The sequence below is a fragment of the Vipera ursinii genome (assembly GCF_947247035.1).
Source record: "Vipera ursinii genome assembly, chromosome: 2".
Lineage (NCBI taxonomy): Eukaryota > Metazoa > Chordata > Lepidosauria > Squamata > Viperidae > Vipera > Vipera ursinii.
In genome coordinates, this window is record NC_139513.1 from 83,336,054 (window position 1) to 83,354,711 (window position 18,658).

General features: G+C 39.1%; 1 protein-coding gene and 1 pseudogene across 12 annotated transcripts; one reads left to right on the forward strand and one right to left on the reverse strand.

Annotated features, from left to right (window-relative positions):
• The first annotated feature begins 181 nt into the window (after nucleotides 1-181).
• On the forward strand, nucleotides 182-18,112 carry HNRNPH1 (heterogeneous nuclear ribonucleoprotein H1). Of its 11 annotated transcripts, none has more exons than XM_083352307.1 (15): nucleotides 182-232; nucleotides 404-547; nucleotides 10,446-10,574; nucleotides 11,093-11,248; nucleotides 11,416-11,559; nucleotides 12,906-13,044; nucleotides 13,897-14,075; nucleotides 14,167-14,238; nucleotides 14,295-14,428; nucleotides 14,538-14,673; nucleotides 15,015-15,098; nucleotides 15,224-15,274; nucleotides 16,724-16,816; nucleotides 17,033-17,098; nucleotides 17,376-18,112. In XM_083352307.1, the coding sequence occupies exons 2-15, from the start codon at nucleotides 499-501 to the stop codon at nucleotides 17,492-17,494; spliced, it is 1,551 nt and encodes a 516-aa protein (XP_083208433.1). In that variant the 5' UTR covers nucleotides 182-232; nucleotides 404-498; the 3' UTR covers nucleotides 17,495-18,112. The 11 variants fall into 11 exon arrangements, with proteins under 11 accessions (XP_083208433.1, XP_083208430.1, XP_083208435.1 ...); XM_083352304.1 differs by having other exon boundaries at nucleotides 196-232; nucleotides 10,440-10,574; XM_083352309.1 differs by having other exon boundaries at nucleotides 199-232; nucleotides 10,440-10,574; nucleotides 14,316-14,428.
• LOC310633397 (deoxycytidine kinase 2-like) lies at nucleotides 2,008-8,809 on the reverse strand (annotated as a pseudogene). The gene is made up of 2 exons: nucleotides 7,137-8,809; nucleotides 2,008-3,673 (listed from the first exon to the last, which is right to left on the reverse strand). The product of its transcript is annotated as a deoxycytidine kinase 2-like (transcript).
• Nucleotides 18,113-18,658: the final 546 nt, after the last annotated feature.

The following is an 18,658-nucleotide window of genomic DNA, read 5'->3' on the forward strand; positions in this document are numbered from 1 at the left end:
CCCCCCCCCCGCCGTTCCCGGGTCCTCTTGTTGCTTTCCAGCGCCCAAATACAAAGACCCTGGGACTTTAAAGGGAAGAAAGAGGGGGTGAAAAATGGTTGCCTTTGTAACCAGGCCATTGGTTGGCTGCAGAGGACGGGCGCGGGGAGGGGTTATTTAATCTGATGTCACAAGCCTACAAGTGGGGGAGCGAGTTATTTATAGAGGCGGAGAGCAGCGGCGCGGACGCTCGGTGAGTGGCGGGGCGAAGGGCGCTCGGGGGCGGCCTTCGGAGGTTGGCGGGCGGGCGGGCGGGCGGGGAAGGGGAGCATAACGCCGGCAGTCGAAGCCGAGTCTTTCCCAGCAAGCCGCGGTAGTGGCGCTGTTGATTTAACCGCTTCGTCCCTTCCGGGTATTGTTTTAGCATCCCACTTTTGACTGATTTCTTCGTCGCCCTTCGCATCCCCCTTGTGATCGTCCCCGGGCGAAAAGCAGGAAAAAAGACAACGAGAGAAAGCGATGGATCCGTGTCACACCGAGGAGACCGGCCCAGAAATCCCCGGCCTTGGTGAGAGGGCGCCGCTGAGCGGAGGGAGGGGGAGAGAGAGAGAGAGAGAGAGAGAGAGAGAGAGAGAGAGAGGGAGGGAGGAATCTGCGGCCTAGCGACGGTTGAGGCCGTTGCTGCGGGTTTTCGTGCGTTGGCGCAGATCGGGAAGGGGGGAGGGGCCTCGGTTCACACGCTTCGGGGCCGACGTCTCATTTCCCCAAACGCGGCCGGCGAAAGGGATTCCCTTCTCGCGTCGGCGAATTGTCCCGCGTGGCTTTTTAAAGAAAGCGCGGGGCGGGGGTGGGGGGGCTTTCCCCTCCCCCATTATTCTGAGCGCCTCCCCCCCCGCCCTTTCTTTTGACCACGTCCTGCCTCCGCCATTGTCGTGGGTGTTTCCTCGAGGCGCGCTGCGGTCTCGAGTGGCCGGCTGCAGGGAGGAAACGGCTAGTGGGGGTGGGGGGGTCGATTCGGCCTTCTGTTCCCAGGCTGTTGTAACGAGAAGGGAGGAGGTAAAGGATCTCTGGACGGGAGGAAGATCCGCAATGGTTGTTGGGTTGGAAATCCCCAAAATGGACGGGAGCGGGACACGTGACCGACGGCAATAACAGAACGGGAGCGAACGGATCTCGCTCTGGTCCACCCTCGCCCGGCTGCGCAATGTTATGCCCCTCGGTCGAGCTCTGTTTTGAGCGACCTTCTCACGTATCGCTCAAAGAAACGGAAGCTTCTGCTTCCCCCCCCCCCCCCCCACGAACTGCCCTTTTAGAGCAGCGTTTCCCAACCTTAGGAACTTGAAGATGCGTGGACTTCAACTCCCAGAATTCCCCAGCCAGCTATGCTGGCTGGGGAATTCTGGGGAATTCTGGGAGTTGAAGTCCACGCATCTTCAAGTTCCTAAGGTTGGGAAACGCTGTTTTAGAGTAACAGGCCGGGCAATGGTAGTAACGGCTTAAGAGTCTACTCTAGAGTGCGGAATCATGAGACTCCCTCATAAGCAGCGCTTCGCTGGACAGGACTCCATCTAGTCCAGTGGTGGTCTCTCACTTGACCAACCAACTGCATGAGGAAGCCCGCTAGCCTCCCAGCAGATGGTCTCTTCAGAGCAACCACATTGCCATTAAAGCTAATAGTTTGTTGTGGAAAATTAATGTCACGAAGAGGTCCTTTATTTTAAAGCTTCTTCAGTAGGAAACATTTAAATCAGGGGTCTTCAAACTTGGCCCTTTTATGACTTGTGGACTTCAGCCCCCAGAATTCCTCAGACAGCATGCCTGGCTGAGGAATTCTGGGAGCTGAAGTCCACAAGTCATAAAAGGGCCAAGTTTGAAGACCCCTGATTTAAATAGAGCAGGAGTGTGTGTGTGTGTGTGTGGGGGGGGAATTATGGCCCTTTTATGACTTGTGGACTTCAACTCCCAGAATTCCTGGCTCAGGAATTCTGGGAGTTGAAGTCCATAAGTCATAAAAGGGCCATAGTTCCCCAACTCTGAACTAGAGCTTGATTCTATTTACAGTAATCAACATTTATCAAATTCTAAGTGAGAATTACAATACTTACCCTGCTAATTAATTCTAGTCTTTACTATTTTAAGTCTGTAAAGTATGTCTTTGCTTGAAAGTACTATGAAGTGCAGTTTTTGTGTAATTTAAGAAGTTTTCTTAATGTATCTCTGAAAGTTTCCATGTTTTAGAGATTAAGAATGCTGTAGTGGAGGCTAAAAGTGTATTATTCTTCAGCTACTTGAAGAGCTGTGTGGCCTTTTACAATTTAGTTAGTGCAGTGAGTTGCCATTAATCAGTGATAAGAATCTGAGAAGTTAGGATTTTAACTTTGGTTCTTTGTATAAAATCACAGGAGCCTGGTTTGCGCATAACATTACATGTGTTGTAAATCAGCAATAAACCACAAATGTTATGGTGAACAAATTATGAATTTAGATTAAATATGCTTTAATAGTACACTGGATTAGTACAGTTTTTCTTCTGAGAAATTGTCTTCCTCAACATTGCCCATTAATAGATAAAATGAATATAGAATGAATTTGGCTGACAGCATACTTGTCACATTAGTTTCAAAACAAATTTGTCAGATTGGCCCTAATGAAAATGCTAAAGTGATGTACCTAACAAATCTTTATTGAAATTAAAGTATATATAAAATAGTAATAATTGGATTTCTTCACTGAAAACATTGTGCAGCAGTCTCCTCTTTGCATGTTAAAATCTATTATCAGTGTGAGTTGTTTATGCTCATTAGATAAATAATAATTTTCTTAGTGTCCTCAATGAACAATATCTTCATTTGCTAAGCAGTCAAAAAAGCCTTGATCTGTGAAAACAAAGGTACTCAAACAAAATATTCAAGCTTATTAATGGAATATTAAGGGTAGAATTGTGTTTGTGTATTCAGTAGCCAGTTGAAAATTGGTTTGACTGCCAGATAAGGGAATCTATTGCAGTGTCCTCTGCCCTCATTAGTTGGTTAACTGTCTCATATTTTAATAAGCATACTTTTGTTATATTTTTGTGCTACATCCACAAGAGAAGTAAAAACTATTCTTAAAATTTCAGTAAAAGCTTAATTAAATTTGCTAATACATCTCTATGTAAAAGACAACTCTGTTATAGAAGACATAAGATGGTTCCCTCCACTTTGTTGGCATTAGCCAACATTGCAAATTGCATGAACTTCCTAAGAACTGCCCTCGAAAACATCTGTTTACTGTTGGGTCATATAAATACATTTATAAATAACTCTATTTAAATGGAGATAGTGGGCAAGGTACTGATACGAAAATTTGGAATAAAAATATAGTGCAGATTATAAACAGAAGACTTTGCTAATCTATAAAAATGAAAAGAATGGAGTGCCTTGAGATATTTGAAATTTCTTTGGCCACAAAATATAGCGGTTTATTAGGTGATTCATGCAACATACTGCTCCAAAATAAGATGCATTTTAACATGGCATGATATACAAACCTATCCCAAGAACAGGTACATACTACAAAGTTATGAATTGAGCCTCTTGTAATGAGTTTAAAAATGACAGTGTAAATTAAGGAGAAATAATGCTTACATGTTCTAATAGGTATTGTTTTATTGCATCATTTCTGAAATTTTCATTAACATCTAAGACCAAAATGGCTGTTTTTCAGTTTGTCAGAATCCACTCTGCAAAAGAAAATTAGATAGTATTTCACCTGGAGTTCAATTACATTTTCTCAATAATAATTAGTATTGCACTGTCTCAGATGAGTATGTTAGTGCAGGGGTCCCCAACCCCCGGTCCGTGGACCAATACCGGGCAGCACGGCATGCCAGCAACCGATCTGCACAAACAAGCAAAGCCCCATCCGCGGGATGCAGGCAGCACACAAAACCAAGCACCCTCTGGTCCGCGGGAAACCTCTCCAGGGAACCGGTCCCTGGTGCCTAAAAGATTGGGGACCTCAGTGCATTTTTCATGTCTTGAATGTAGTAGTACTTGCATCAGTTTCATAATGGAATTTTGCTCAGAATCCTTTAACTATAAAATGTTTTACTACATATTACTCTCATTTTCTATAAATATTCACTGAATTCTTAGGTTTCAGAAACTTACATTCGAAAAACTAGAAAATATTTCTTCTGTCTGTATTTTACTTTTTCTCTTAAAAGTATCATAGCCTTGAAGAGTTTTGCATACACTGAACTCTGAAGTTTGATCAAAATTCAACCAGACATTGCTATGATCTGCTGTTACAAACCACTGAATGCATCTGTTCCTGAATCTTTAAAGATTCATGAGTATATAAGCATTTATGGCACTGTAATATATAATTTATATTCCTTAGAAAGTGGCATTGAGGAGATCTAAGCTTGGATATGTAATATTCAAACATCATTATATCTTTTGAAGGATTTTTTTATAATTTATTTTTCTCTAGCATTAAAAGTATCTTAAGTAGCAAGAGATTTATGAGATTGTTGTCTCATAAAGCCAGATTTCATGTGAAAGTTTTCCTGATATTCCAATTGTTTTCTTCTCTCCCTTTATGCTAGTGACTTCATGCATTTCTATATTTTAAAAATAGAGAATAGAAAATATACTAAATGTTTTGCAAGTGCTTTCAAGTGCAGCTAATATATTTTCTTACTTTTTATATCTTTCTACTTATGTAGAGCCTAATATAAAGCATGTACGTTCAAAAATAATAATTGAATTGTGGATGAATTTGCTTAAGTACAGATTTAGGATTGCAGCCTTAATACTTTGATTTATCAGTGAATAGATTGCATATTCTTGGCATATAACATATCTACTAAGGACAATATGTATCAAACTAGGCTAAGTATTGAAAATTCCATTTTAATAGCAATATTTTACTTTCAATGTTTAAATCAACATCAGAATGTCTATGGAGAGTCATCCAGGCCATAGTTGTCCCAAAGGTGTTTTTTCAGGAGGCAAGTGGACTTTCTTGTTTTTGTTGTTTTGGTTTTCTTCAAAGACATTTTGCTTCTCATCCAAGAAGCTTCTTCAACTCTGACTGGATGGTGGGGATGAGTGTGTGTTGTCTGCATCTCAAACTGAAGGGCAAATGGTTCCTGTAGTTTGCAATGTTTTCTGGAAATACATTCATACTCCTGCATCATAGGGGTATTCATCCCAAAGTGCATAGCTAAATGTCTGTGGAGGTTCTCAGTCATCAAGGTCATGGTTGTCCCAAAGGTGCTTTTTTCAAGGTGAACATCTTTTGAATGGTGCAGGAGTATGAACAGGTTTCCAGAAAAACTGCAGACTACAGGAACCAGTTTGAGATGCAGACAACACAAACTCATCCCTAACAGCCTGCGCCTGTCTTCAACAGTGAAAGGACCCAGGACAGAAAACCACCTGTAGCCAAGAAAGCTCCACACACATTTGTTCTACTTAGGTCAGGGCTTTTCAACCTTTTCACCCATTGTACCACTTTTAGGATATTGCAACATCTGAGCACCACGAGTCGCCTAGCAAGGTGTCAAAAACTTGATGAATAAGAAAAAAGTAAAAAGTGATGAAGTCCTTGACTTACAACAGTTTGCTTAGTGACTGTTCAAAGTTACAATGAAAAAAGTGCCCCCCAAGCCACAGCCAAGCAAGACACCTGCCTGCCCGGTGGCACTCTTCCTCCTGTCCGAGGTTTTCATGGTTGTATTTCTGTTGAGGATTGGCGGCGGAGGTGGGGTGGAGTGGTGTTTGGTTTTTATTCCCCCCCCCCCGTCTGCTGGGTGGTTGCAGCAGGTTTTGGTCACTTCACATGACCCTGGGACACTGACCGTCATAAATATAAATCAGTTGCCAAGCATCTAAATGTAAATCACAAGATCCTGGAGATGCTGCAACATTCCAGCTGATCGACACTTCTAGGCTCAGCAGAAGTGCCAGGATCAGTGCCGAGCTCCAGCTGGAGTCTGGTGCTGATCCTGGCGCTTCCGTTGAGCCCTGCAGCTCCAGCCATTTCTTGCTCAGGCTTGTGCGGTGCTGCCACCGGTTCAGCTCATTCCCCTCCCCCGCTACCACTTTTCTAGGATGGTCGCGTACACCTGCCAGGTGCCAATGTACCACAGGTGGTACCTGTACCACTGGTTGAAAAGCCCTGACTTAGATAACCCTGAGGACACAGATAAATGACTCTCTAAAAGAATGCAAATGTCCAGCTGTCTGCAAGGAATATAAATCCTTCCATTCCCCACCATCTAGTCAGAGCTGAAGAAGCTTCTTGGAAGAGAAGCGAAAAGACTTAAAAAAAAGACCAGTTGCCTCCTGGAAAAGCACTTTTGGGTCAACATCAGAATCTCTTAAGTCTCCATTGTTGTTTCCTGGCAACAGTGACTGCGTATATGGAATCTTGATATCAGAACCATCAAAAGACTTGAATCTAGGGTTTAGACTTTTCAGGACTCCAACTGCTGTAAGCAACAATTTTGTGCATATATATCTAAAATTAAGATATTCCCCAAATGTGTCAGTTGAATTAAGAAAATGTGTAGTTGTAGCAAGATGGTGATTCATTGATAGGTCACTTGTGGCTCTTATGAAGGGCAAGATACAATCTCAAATCTGTAAAGGTTATCACCAAATTATAATTTAATATGATAAAGGGGAAACAAATACTTGACTATGGAGTACATATTTTAAGTTACATATGTATCCTGCCCCCCCTTCCAGACTTTTTAAAATTGGAAGATGGTTATGATGTACAAACAACGCAGGTAGATATAGTAGGTGGCAAAATCAAAATTTGCAATGCATAAATTCAATGATTTTGTTTTTTGGTTAATCCATCTTGGTATCCTAACAAAGTTAGGATCATATATTCTCTCAATCTAGATGCAGAAGTGGCTGCATCTAGATTGAGAAAATATATGATCCTAACTTTGTGCCTCAATGGGACTCTTCCACCAGTATATATGTCCTGGTTTGCATATAGGTTTGAATGTTCTAACTTCAAGAGTCTGCAGGAAGAGGTCTGAAATTTTCAAGTTTGCTTAAATCTTTCAGTTATCATCTGATTATAGTCTATATGATCTACATATTATGGCTGTAATCCCAATTTGATATTGGTAATATATTTAAAATCATAACCAGTTTTGGCAGAAGGAAACAGGAGTTGTATGGAGGAGACAGATAAGTCAGACTCAAAGTGTTTCAATAACCAGGTATGCCAGTCCTGATAAATTGCCCACTGTTTCAGTGATGTCTCCAGATTGAAATGAGTTAGAAGCAAACATACCTGAAGTAAAATAGATACAAGTATATATTATAATATTAAAGTATACTTTTGAGATTTCTCTGTGTCAAGTCACATAAATGATTGGTCTAGTGGTCAAGGCACCAGACTAGAAAGCAGGAGGCTGTGAGTTCAAATCAAGCTTTAGCCATGAAAGCCAGCTGGGTGGTTATTATGGGGAAAACAGGAGGAGGAAGATGTGTTGGGGATATGTTAGCTGCTTTGAGCTATTTATGAAAATAAGATGAGAAATAATTCTGCTGAAGATCATGCTTGTTGAACCAATCCTTCTAGATGGATTGGACTTCATGCTGGTATTTAGCAAAACTATTTCTTGAAGTAGAGTGTCAGTTTGGTGTAACAGTTAAGGCACCAGACTAGAAACAGGGAGACCATAATTCTAATCCTGCCTTGGTCACAGAGTCAGCTGGGTGACCTTGGACCAGTTAGTCCCTCTCACCTCTAGGAAGGAGTCAATTGAAAATCACTTTTGAAAAACCTTACCAAGAAAACTGCAGGAATTTGCAAACATACATATAGCCCAATTAAAACCTGTTTCTGCTAGGTTATATGCAGCAAAATATCCATGCAATGTTAAGGTGCTACATAAAATTACTCAAATTATTATATCTATAGACTTGGCCAATTCATGTGTCAGTGCCTAATCCTGAAATAATTCCATGTTGGCTTTAATTTTAGGAACTGATCTTTAGTCCCATTCTCTCATTTCAGTCCAAACTTTCTTGATACCCAACTTCAGATGTTTGAACGTTGCACCACTTAGCAACTGGTTCAGAAATTATTTCCCATTCATAATTTTTTAGTAAGTGGACAACTGTAGCCCTAAAGGTGCTTTTTCTTGGATGAGAAGTGAAACATCTTCAAGTTGCCTTTTGAAAAAGCACTTTGGGACAACTATGGCCTGGATGACTGAGAATCTTCGTAGACTTAGAACTATGGAGAACTGTAGATTTCTCTGAAAAAGGTCATTTATATTTGGCTATAAATGTAATACAGAAGGTAATAGGATTGTCTGCTACATGACTGTCTTCTAAACATCTGAGTCTTGAAAATTACTAAGATTGAAATTAAATTTGGCAATGAGAGTTAGCAGTTTCCAAGAGGTTAATATTATAATTGCAATAGCTGGGATGGAAGACATGACAAGAATTCAAGGTTTTTCTGATCCAAATACCTAATAATGCCTATCCTTGCACTTAGTGATGTCGGTGGATAAAAGTATGGACATTTCCAATATAACAAACCTTTGGAAATGCATATAAACTTTTCCTTGATTTTTTTTTAACTAAGTAAATTTCTGACCTATTAATTAGAAATATTAAGTCCACCAAAACTGAGCTTTTGTGGTAAAGTGGGGAAGAATTGGGATGCTCAATCAACAGATGAATGCTCTCAAAAGAAGAAATATTTCTTGGACCCCATGTTGCAGGACTAGCTGAGCAGGACTTCATTTTCAGGATTAGCTGAATATGTTGCTGCTTGGCCTAGATCAGGGGTATGCAACCTTGGCTCTTTTATGACTCGTGGACTTCAACTCCCAGAATTCCTGAGCCAGCATAGCTGGCTCAGGAATTCTGGGAGTTGAAGTCCACGAGTCATAAAAGAGCTAAGGTTGCCTACCCCTGGCCTAGATAACCGCTATTATAAGGCGCGAAGCTACTTACCTATATTTCACTCAATCGAGAATTTTCAAGCGTTTTTGAAACCTGAAGTTCAGCGAGTTAGGACTTAGGCAGTGTAGTTTGGCGGGAGGATACACGATCAAGCCTTTGTCCGCTGAACGGAACCGCAATGAGTTTCTCCCGCGCCTTCACGCCCTTCAAGAATCGGCCAATCCATAACGACGCAGCCAATCCTTCCTCTTGTTTTGGCTACAGAGAACTCTGCCTTCTGTTCCCGCTTACTAACGTCTACCCGTCACCGGAACTTAGATACGGATTCGAGTAAACTTCCAAGTCGCCGCCCTTTTTGTCGAAGTGTAGTTTTTATAGAACCGCCATTTTTTTTCCGTTTTTATACTTTCGCAATTCTTTTTGTCTGGAGGATAAAAATAATCTTTTTAAGTTTTCTATATACGGGATAAAAGCGCTGTTCTGGGTTTTGATCGCAGTGTTAAAGGTACTTGAAAGTCTTAAATTTGTCGCGTGTGTTTTAATAGATCCGTTCGGTATTTTTAGTTGTATGTGAATGTAGTCGCGAAGTCTCAAGGTTTGATAAATTTCCTATTCTGAGAAGTTAGCGATTGGCCCACGTGTGTTAAAACTTGCTTCAAGCGGAGGTTAGAATAAAAAGGTAAATGCAGCTCTGATGAAAGGCTATGGATGCGTTTGTTTGAGTAGCAGAGTACACAAAATTTGAGTTTTGCCACAGGAAAAAAAAACTGGCGGGCTTTGTCCTCAATAGCTGCGCGAGTGGTTTTCCCTGTCTAGCAGGCTGCACGCAGTGGGAACGATTATATGATTGCAGGAACAAATATATGCTACAATAAGGAGAAGTAACTCGAGTTTAATTCCGGGAAGCTTTATTTCAAATTATATTCAGCAGGGCCGCCTTCGGATTTGTGCTGTAGAGGGTAGGGTGGGGCTTAAAGATGGAAGGGGGGAAGGGAAGAAACAATCTCCAGGACGCATGCGCACTGTGGGAGGTAATGTACGCGCGTGCGTTTTGGGCTCCATTTTCAGCCACGCCGCGGCCGACTTAGAAGAAGGTGAGCTCACTTTTAGTTTAGTTATTTGTTGGTCGCAGACTAGTTCGAAGGACTTCTGAATTTGGGATCCATCTCTTCAGCCGGTTGTTCTCTTCAGGTTACTAGCAGCAGTCGAAGCGCGTGTTTTGAGGTGAAAGCGGCACTAGGGCCTGGCCGAGCGGAAACGCATTACTCGTTCGCCGCCATTTCCTAAGAACGCAGCGCGTACCGCTACAGCCGCCCCGGCTTTCTGTGTTTGGAGAGGTGAAGTGACTCTTCATACCGTCTCCAGTGTCCTGGACGAGGATATCGGTCGCCATGTGTACGTGGGGTAGGCATTGGAAAAGCGGAGATGGGCAAACGCAAAGTCTGGGGGGAGGGGCGTTATAATGGGCCGGGTTGCGAAATTTCTACCCCATTCAGTGTGGCGACGTTTTTTGTCTGCCCGTAGCAACAGAAGGCGAAACTGAGACCACACTCACTTCTAGCATGATGTTGAACACGGAAGGCGGTGAGGGTTATGTCGTAAAAGTGCGCGGATTGCCCTGGTCCTGCTCTGCAGATGAAGTGCAAAGATTTTTTTCTGGTAAGTTTTCTCTCTCTCCCTCTGGCTAAACCGTACAATCCCTTTTCTCGCAGCAGCTTGATATTTCCGGGTGCGAGTTTTATGTGGGGTTCTCTTCTTCAGATGATGTAAAATGTGAGGTATTCCTTTTTTCCCCTTTTTTTATATCGCATTATGTTGGGTGACATTATTTTAGGGAAGTAATAGAGCATGGTGGTTCTAAGTATATACCTCCCTTGGTGATAAGGGAATTCCTGTTTCAAGAATATAGTCTTATTTAACGGCAACGCACTTTGTGATAATGTCTTGCTAATTAGAATCTCCTTTTCCCCCTTAGATTGTTAATTTCTGTTCTGCACGTAGCCCGTAATATATACTGGAAGTGGTATTTTTCCCCTTCCTGTTCCAGAATTACTTGAAATTATTTTTTGCTTGTTTTTTTCTCTATGGTTTGGATAATAGCCTTAAGCATCAACGTATACATTTGACTTTTGCTAGAAGTCTTGCTTGTGTATTTAACTTATTCCGCTTTTTCTTAGAATGCAAAATATTAAATGGATCTTCAGGGGTCCGTTTTATCTACACAAGAGAAGGAAGACCAAGTGGAGAAGCATTTGTTGAATTGGAAACAGAAGAAGATGTGAAATTGGCATTGAAAAAAGACAGAGAAACAATGGGACACAGATATGTTGAAGGTTTGGATTAAATTGACATAGTAACTGATGACTTATTTTGGGTGGAATTTAGATGCATGAGTATTTTTATGTGTATATAAATGTGATCCTGTTCTCCAAATGATTGTCGTGCATTAGCCTTTTTGTGCCAGATTCCAGAATTCATTAATTCTAAGTGCCTCTTGCAGTCTTCAAGTCAAACAACGTTGAAATGGATTGGGTTCTGAAGCATACTGGTCCTAACAGCCCTGATACTGCTAATGATGGTTTTGTACGTCTTAGAGGACTTCCATTTGGTTGTAGCAAGGAAGAAATTGTTCAGTTTTTCTCAGGTATGTGGGGTATAAGTCCTAGCTGTAAGTATGGGTAAAACATTACAATTTAGTGGCTCTGAAGTAATGCCAAGTAATTAGTAATAAAGCAAGCCATGACCATGCTTAAACTTGTAATATTGAATGGTTTTTCCCTTTTAATGTTCAAAAAAGACAAACTTGAACTATAATTTGAAATATTTACTAAAACCTAGTTCTTGTTTGATGTTGATAGACTGGAGGGAAAATTATTTTAATTGTTCCACTCCACTAAGACAAGTATTATAAATGCTTTTTGAAATTGACCTGAATCTAATTAAAATAATTAAATTGTTGATTTTTAAATTGGCTGAAAGATTGGAAAACATTTTAGTGCCCAAGTTTGTATGTTGATAATCAAAATATCAAACATTTTTCAGATGTTTTAATCAGGTGGAGTGTTTACAATGTGGGAGGTGGGGAGATGGGTGGGGCAGTGAGAATAAGACAATATGTAGTGTAAACATTTGTATTAAATTTTTTGATATGGTAATCTCTGCTATGTGCTAAAGATATTGTATTACTTTGCAGAGCTGAGTATTTTGAAATATTTTAATTTTGACATAGACTTTGTTTACATTTATCTACTTTAAAATAAATAGAACATTTTCTCTGACATTAAATATCAATACATAAAATTATTTTTTCTATGTTTATAAAAGACTGGTTTCATGTTTTGTAATGTCTTTATAGTATAAAATTGACTTAAAAGTTCATGAATTTATATAGCAAAAATTAAAACAAATATAAAAATAAGCTTTACATTTAAATGTTCTAAATGCACTCAGTAGTTCAAAGAATCTTAAATGTATTTCTGAAATATGAGATCAACTTGCATTAACTTCAGTTTTTATTGAAAAATGTCTCCTTAAGGTCTTCCTACAAACCTTAAATGTTTACATTTTTAGTTACTTGAAATATACAAATCATTGTCATTTTAGAACTGAAATATTTTGCATAGATATCTTTGAAATCTTACGATGTGTTCTTTTTAGAATTATTCTTGCTGTATTTTAATTTTAATTGAAAAATTGAATGTTTATATAAAAATGGACTTTATATTGCTTTTCTTAGCATATGCTGCGTTAATTTGAAAGAGAATTGTTATTAAAGCTGCAGAAATGTGGCTGTGTGCAAGCAGGATAAGTTAATCTCGTATTTGCTGCATTTATATTGACATGTTTCTGTTATAGAGTTAATAGTACGGTATACTGATTCTAAATATAAAGTATAAATTCTGGTATATTTTTAAAGCTATAAGAAAATCATGATTGGGCTCTTGATGTTAATATTACCCCCTACTGGGGTTATTTGTCCTTGGGTTGAAGGGTTGGAAATCGTGCCAAATGGGATAACATTGCCGGTGGACTTCCAGGGGAGGAGTACGGGGGAGGCCTTCGTGCAGTTTGCTTCACAGGAAATAGCTGAAAAGGCTCTAAAGAAACACAAGGAAAGAATAGGGCACAGGTGGGGATGGATGGTTGGTTGGATATGTCGCTCTTCTTATGGTAAACTGTTGTTAAATCCATATTCTCTCTTCTTAAGTGCTCACTTTACAATATACACTTTCATATTCTAACACCTCCTTTGTTTTCATAAATGTTACTTTCTTTTAATTCATGTGCAGACTGGCTGATGTGCTTGTTTTGCTCTTCCCTATTTCACATTACCTTGTTAATTCTGATTTAGTTTAAAGTTATTTACAGAAGTTGAGAGATTATGGCTTTACATTTCTTTAATAGCACCAATTATGCCTCTAGTTCTAAATACACATAGCCTTTTATTACCATAAGAAAATGTGATTACTAAACTTGTTCTATACAATGATGTAACATTTTCTTGTGTAATTTTCACATAAAAAATTAACTTCCAAAAATGTCACAAAGGGTTATTCTAAATTTTGTGACTTAATCAAAGCATGCATCTTTTGCCTATGCTAATTTGCTATGCAAACGCATAGGAGGTTGTGTGAGCACATAAAGCTTGTTGGAATGTATTGATGGGTTAAATTTCTGGCGGAGGCTAGCTTTTTAACCTTCCTCTCAAATTGCCACATGAGCAAAATATGGGTCCTGTAGAGTGGAAATGTTTCCCTCCAGAGCATTTTCTGTTTGCTGTCCTTAATCCTTAAGGTTGGGATAGCTTAATTAGCACACATTTCAAACTATTTTTTTAAAATCAGCCTTGGATAATTCTTACTAAAAACTGGCCTATAATTGCCATTTCCAAGGCTGCAGGGTTTAAATGTACTGTTTTGTGTTATTTAGTCTGTGTGTTTATTAAAAAAAACTCAACTTTTTATGTATGTAAACCTTCTAGGTACATTGAAATCTTCAAGAGTAGCAGAGCAGAAGTGCGCACTCATTATGATCCTCCCCGCAAATTAATGGCCATGCAGCGACCTGGTCCTTATGACCGGCCAGGTGTGGGAAGAGGCTATAACAGCCTTGGTAGAGGCAGTGGTTTTGAAAGAATGAGACGTGGTGCTTACGGTGGAGGTAAGCAAGCACAGCTTTTTTACTCTACAAATTGCCTACAGGGAGTGCAGTCTGTGATTCATTTCAATAAATGTTGAATTATGGTTTGTAGGCTATGGTGGCTATGATGACTACAATGGATATAATGATGGCTATGGCTTTGGATCTGATAGGTTTGGAAGAGGTAAGTATTCTTGATACAGGCAGTGAAGTAACTTTGTATACATACAAATGATTTAGAGTGGACTCTCCTTTCTGCAGGGATGTCAGATCATAGATATGGTGATGGATCCTCTACTTTCCAAAGTACAACTGGTCATTGTGTACATATGAGAGGATTACCTTACAGAGCTACTGAGAATGATATTTATAATGTAAGTACATTTTTAATAGAATTTGTTCCATTGAATCACGACCAACTGATTCTTAATGTATGAGAATTTTTCATGGACTGACCGCTTCTGTGTGATGTTCATTATCTAGTTCTTTTCGCCTCTTAATCCGGTAAGAGTACACATTGAAATTGGACCTGATGGCAGAGTCACTGGAGAGGCAGATGTTGAGTTTGCTACTCATGAGGATGCTGTTGCTGCAATGTCCAAAGACAAAGCAAATATGCGTAAGTTGCATGCCTGAACTCATATAGCAGGAGTCTTCAAACTTGGCCCTCTTATGACTTGTGGACTTCATCTCCCAGAATTCCTTTTCCAGTGTGCCTGGCTGAGGAATTCTGGGAGTTGAAGTCCACAAGTCATTAAAGGGTCAAGTTTGAAGACCCGTGTCCTATAGAAAGCATTACACCATTTCTATCAACATTCAATAGCAGAATAAATTATTGCTGTTATTATTTCTTAATATTGAACAATATATTTGGAATGAAATACTAAAGTTACTTAGATCTTCACTGAGAATTTGATGGTCTTGTGTGAGTTCAGTGCATTGTTATCTTTGTTTCCACAGAACACCGATATGTAGAACTCTTCTTGAATTCTACAGCTGGAGGAAGTGGTGGTGCATATGGAAGTCAAATGATGGGAGCAATGGGTAGGTGTAAGCAATTTAGTTTCACATTAGTGCTACTGATACTTAACAAAACTGGCTTGATTTTATGTAGTTCCTGTTCATTCTAAATTATCTGAAACTGAAATTCAACTTTGTTTTAATTACAGTTAAGGAAACCGAAGGGGTAGTTCAAGATTGGAACACTAACACATTGGCAGGTATGCAACTTTTAGATATTCATTCCAGCAATTAAGTTAAATACAGTATGTGTGTATGAATGGAGCAAAGAATGGTTCTAGATTGGGGAATAGTAATGATAGTGGGGGAATGTTGGTATGTATCAAATTTATATAACCACCCATCTCAAGAGAAGTAACGTTGCTACTTTTTTTTAATTAAAAAAATTAGGCTAAAGGGTGGAATTGGCAGCTATTACTTATAATAGAGGGACGCGGTGGCTCAGTGGGTTAGGACACTGAGCTTGTTGATCAGAAGGTCGGCAGTTTGGCGGGTCAAATCCCGAGTGCTGCGTAACAGAGTGAGCGCCTGTTACTTGTCCCAGCTTCTGCCCACCTAGCAGTTCGAAAGCACGTAAAAATGCAAGTAGAAAAATAGGGACCACTACGGTGGGAAAGTAACAGCGTTCCGTGTGCCTTTGGCGTCTAGTCATGCCGGCCACATGACCACGGAGACGTCCTCGGACAAGCGCTGGCTTTGAAACGGAGATGAGTCAGAAATGACTAGCACGCATGTGCGGGGGAACCTTTACCTTTACCTTACTTATAATAGATACTCTTTTTAGTAACATCCTATTAAATTCCTAGATTGATATTAGATTTTCCACATAAACCTTTTCAGTACTGCATAGAAACAATTTCAGATCCTGAGCTTGCTTATGGAAATTCTTGGTGATTTCATCTGGTGTAAAAGGTGTATGTGCTGTTTTTATAGCACTTTGCAGAGTGATTTATTTAATTTTTTGCCAAATAAGGTTAAGTAAAGTTCATATTTTCAACTGCAAAAACGTTTTGCAGAGAAATGAAATACATGAGCTTTTAATTAGAACTATGATCAGCTAAGTTTTGTGTATATTTGGTTTTTGATTGGTGTAGATTACAGCACTAGAAGCAATAGAATTAGAGGAATTAGTGATGATATATAAGCAGTTGTCAATTTGTATTTTCCTTGTATCATGTGCCAAATATAGAACAACTTGTGTTTTAGTACGTAAGCCCCAGCACATGTAAATCTCCATTTCCAAACACAACATTTAGCCAATTCACTTGAGATGAACATAAAAGTAATATTTCTGAAAACAATTTACTATGTAATTAAAGAACAATAAAATCACTTTCCTTACAAATTGACCAGCTAGTAATACTGAATTCAGAAGCACAAAAGTAAATCATTTGAATGCTGGTCTAGAGAGAACTTCCCTGACAGTTAAGGAAAAGAAAGTAGAATTTATTTAAATAACAGTTTATATGGCCGCCCAACTCTCAATGAGACTGGGCAGCTTACAAAGAATCGCTACAAGAAGACAGATTTCTGTTTCAGGTAGACCTTCGGGCAAATGAATGACATAATTCTTGTTTAGGTGGACTATAATTCATACTTCATAAAATATGCTGATTAAGTTCTTAACATACATATTCTTAATTTTAAAGGAAGCCAATCCAGTTACGGTGGTCCAGCTAACCAGCAATTAAGTGGGGGTTATGGAGGAGGCTACGGTGGTCAAAGCAGCATGAGTGGATATGGTAAGATGTTTTTATTAATCTTTAGAAGACTATTTAGAATTGTATTAGAATCAGTTAGCCATTTATGTGAGGGTCATCATGCTTCAGCAAACAACTGCAGATATTTTGAGTTTGTCCAAGTATTTGGTTTTAGCTTTAGAACATCAAAATCTAGAGGAGCAAGATCAATGGAGAGCCACTGATTGAGCATAGATTTTTTTTTAAATCTGAAAATAGTTTGGCAAATGCCGAGTGATCAAGATTTGGATCCAATCCACATGAAACTAGTTCTGACATCTCATGGTATGTAATGTGGTCATGTGTATTATTTTGTGCAGTAGAGGGAGGGCACGAAGCTATTCCAGGATTTGATTCTGTGCTTTGCAAAAATTTGGGAAACTGGTTTGCAGTTGGCTTTATAGACACCTTAAAACATACAATGACATAGAAGGAAGTTTGTCTTTTTAATAGTACAGGATTATGCAAGGCGGTATAAAAGGGGAAATTTGGGAGGAGCATGTTGCCTTGTAAATAGCACTGCACTTTTGTACTAAATTGTATAATATGTTATCTGCTTTAGGTAACCAGAGTGCAATGAACAGCAGCTACTACAGCAGTGGTAATCGTGCATCCATGGGGGTGAATGGCATGGCTGGAATGTCTAACATGTCCAACATGAGTGGTGGCTGGGGAATGTAACTTGTCACCTGATTTTTTTTGTCAACTTTTTTAAGAAAACAAAAAACTAAGTTTAACAGTTTTGCAATACAAGCTTGTGATTTATGCTTTACTTGTAAGTGAAATCAGGATCATTTTAAAACATTCAGGTTCAGTATTTTTGAATATGCTGAAACATTCATCTAGGGTGTAAGTCCAGTAAAGAAGTTCCTGTTAAACTCTCAGCTTTTTCCAGTTTTTGTTGTAGGAATGTATTTGAGCAGTAAGTGTATTTAGGTTAAAGCTGTTTCAATTATGTTAAATGTTGCTCTTATACCACATAACACCAAACACTGTTTTCAGTGCATGTTCAGGAACATGCTTTTTGTACAAACAAGTTATAGGAGCTGTGTTGGAAATTCAAGTGAACCTTTGGCATGTTAGTTCTAGTTTTTCTTTTTAATATCTTGTAAGGCACATTTACGCTTTTTAAGTTAATAGGGAAACGTGAGGTGCAATACAGCTTACCTTTAGGATTTTGGTCTTAGTGTTCAGATGACATCTGAGACCTTGGTTTAATCTTTCATTGTGTTGTGATTTATTTTTAGGTGTATTGCGCTAAGTGAAACTTGTTCAAATAAAACTTCCTTTTAAAAACTGGGAACATCTCTTGATTTAAGTGAGCATTATATTTTCTGGCAACAATTCTGTGACTGCATTTTGCTTTAACAGTTTTTAATCTGCTAAACCAGTAAAACCACACTGAGATCAGATCACAAGGAAAATATCTTAGCAATTTAGTCATAAACTGCAGGTAAAATGAAACTGCATATAAAATAAATGTTACTAAAATGGTAATTGTATATTGATTATGAATAGGAAGTATACTTTGTGTATGAAATTGGTTTGCATAGTTTAAGGAAAGCAGATAATTATAATTTGTTAAACATTTTTTGCCCACCTGTAGTTTTTTAAATTGACCTTTAAGAGTACCAAAATACATGGATACTGGTGTTTTAAAGTAAGAAATGTTGTATGAAATGTTGGGTGCACTTCCACTTGATGCAGACTTCCATGCTGCCTCAGGAATTCTGGGAGTTGAAGTCCACGAGTCATAAAAGAGCCAAGGTTGCCTCCCCTGGTTGAGTACAACATACCTAGACAATCATGTTTTTAATTATGCTTAACTACCATTTTCAAAGTGAT

Coding starts and splice junctions, on each gene's coding strand:
- HNRNPH1 (XM_083352304.1), top strand. CDS start 499: ATGGATCCGTGTCACACCGAGGAGACCGGCCCAGAAATCCCCGGCCTT. Junction 14,429..14,537: donor CTGAGAATGATATTTATAAT/GTAAGTACATTT, acceptor TTCATTATCTAG/TTCTTTTCGCCTCTTAATCC. Junction 15,099..15,223: donor TCAAATGATGGGAGCAATGG/GTAGGTGTAAGC, acceptor TTTTAATTACAG/TTAAGGAAACCGAAGGGGTA.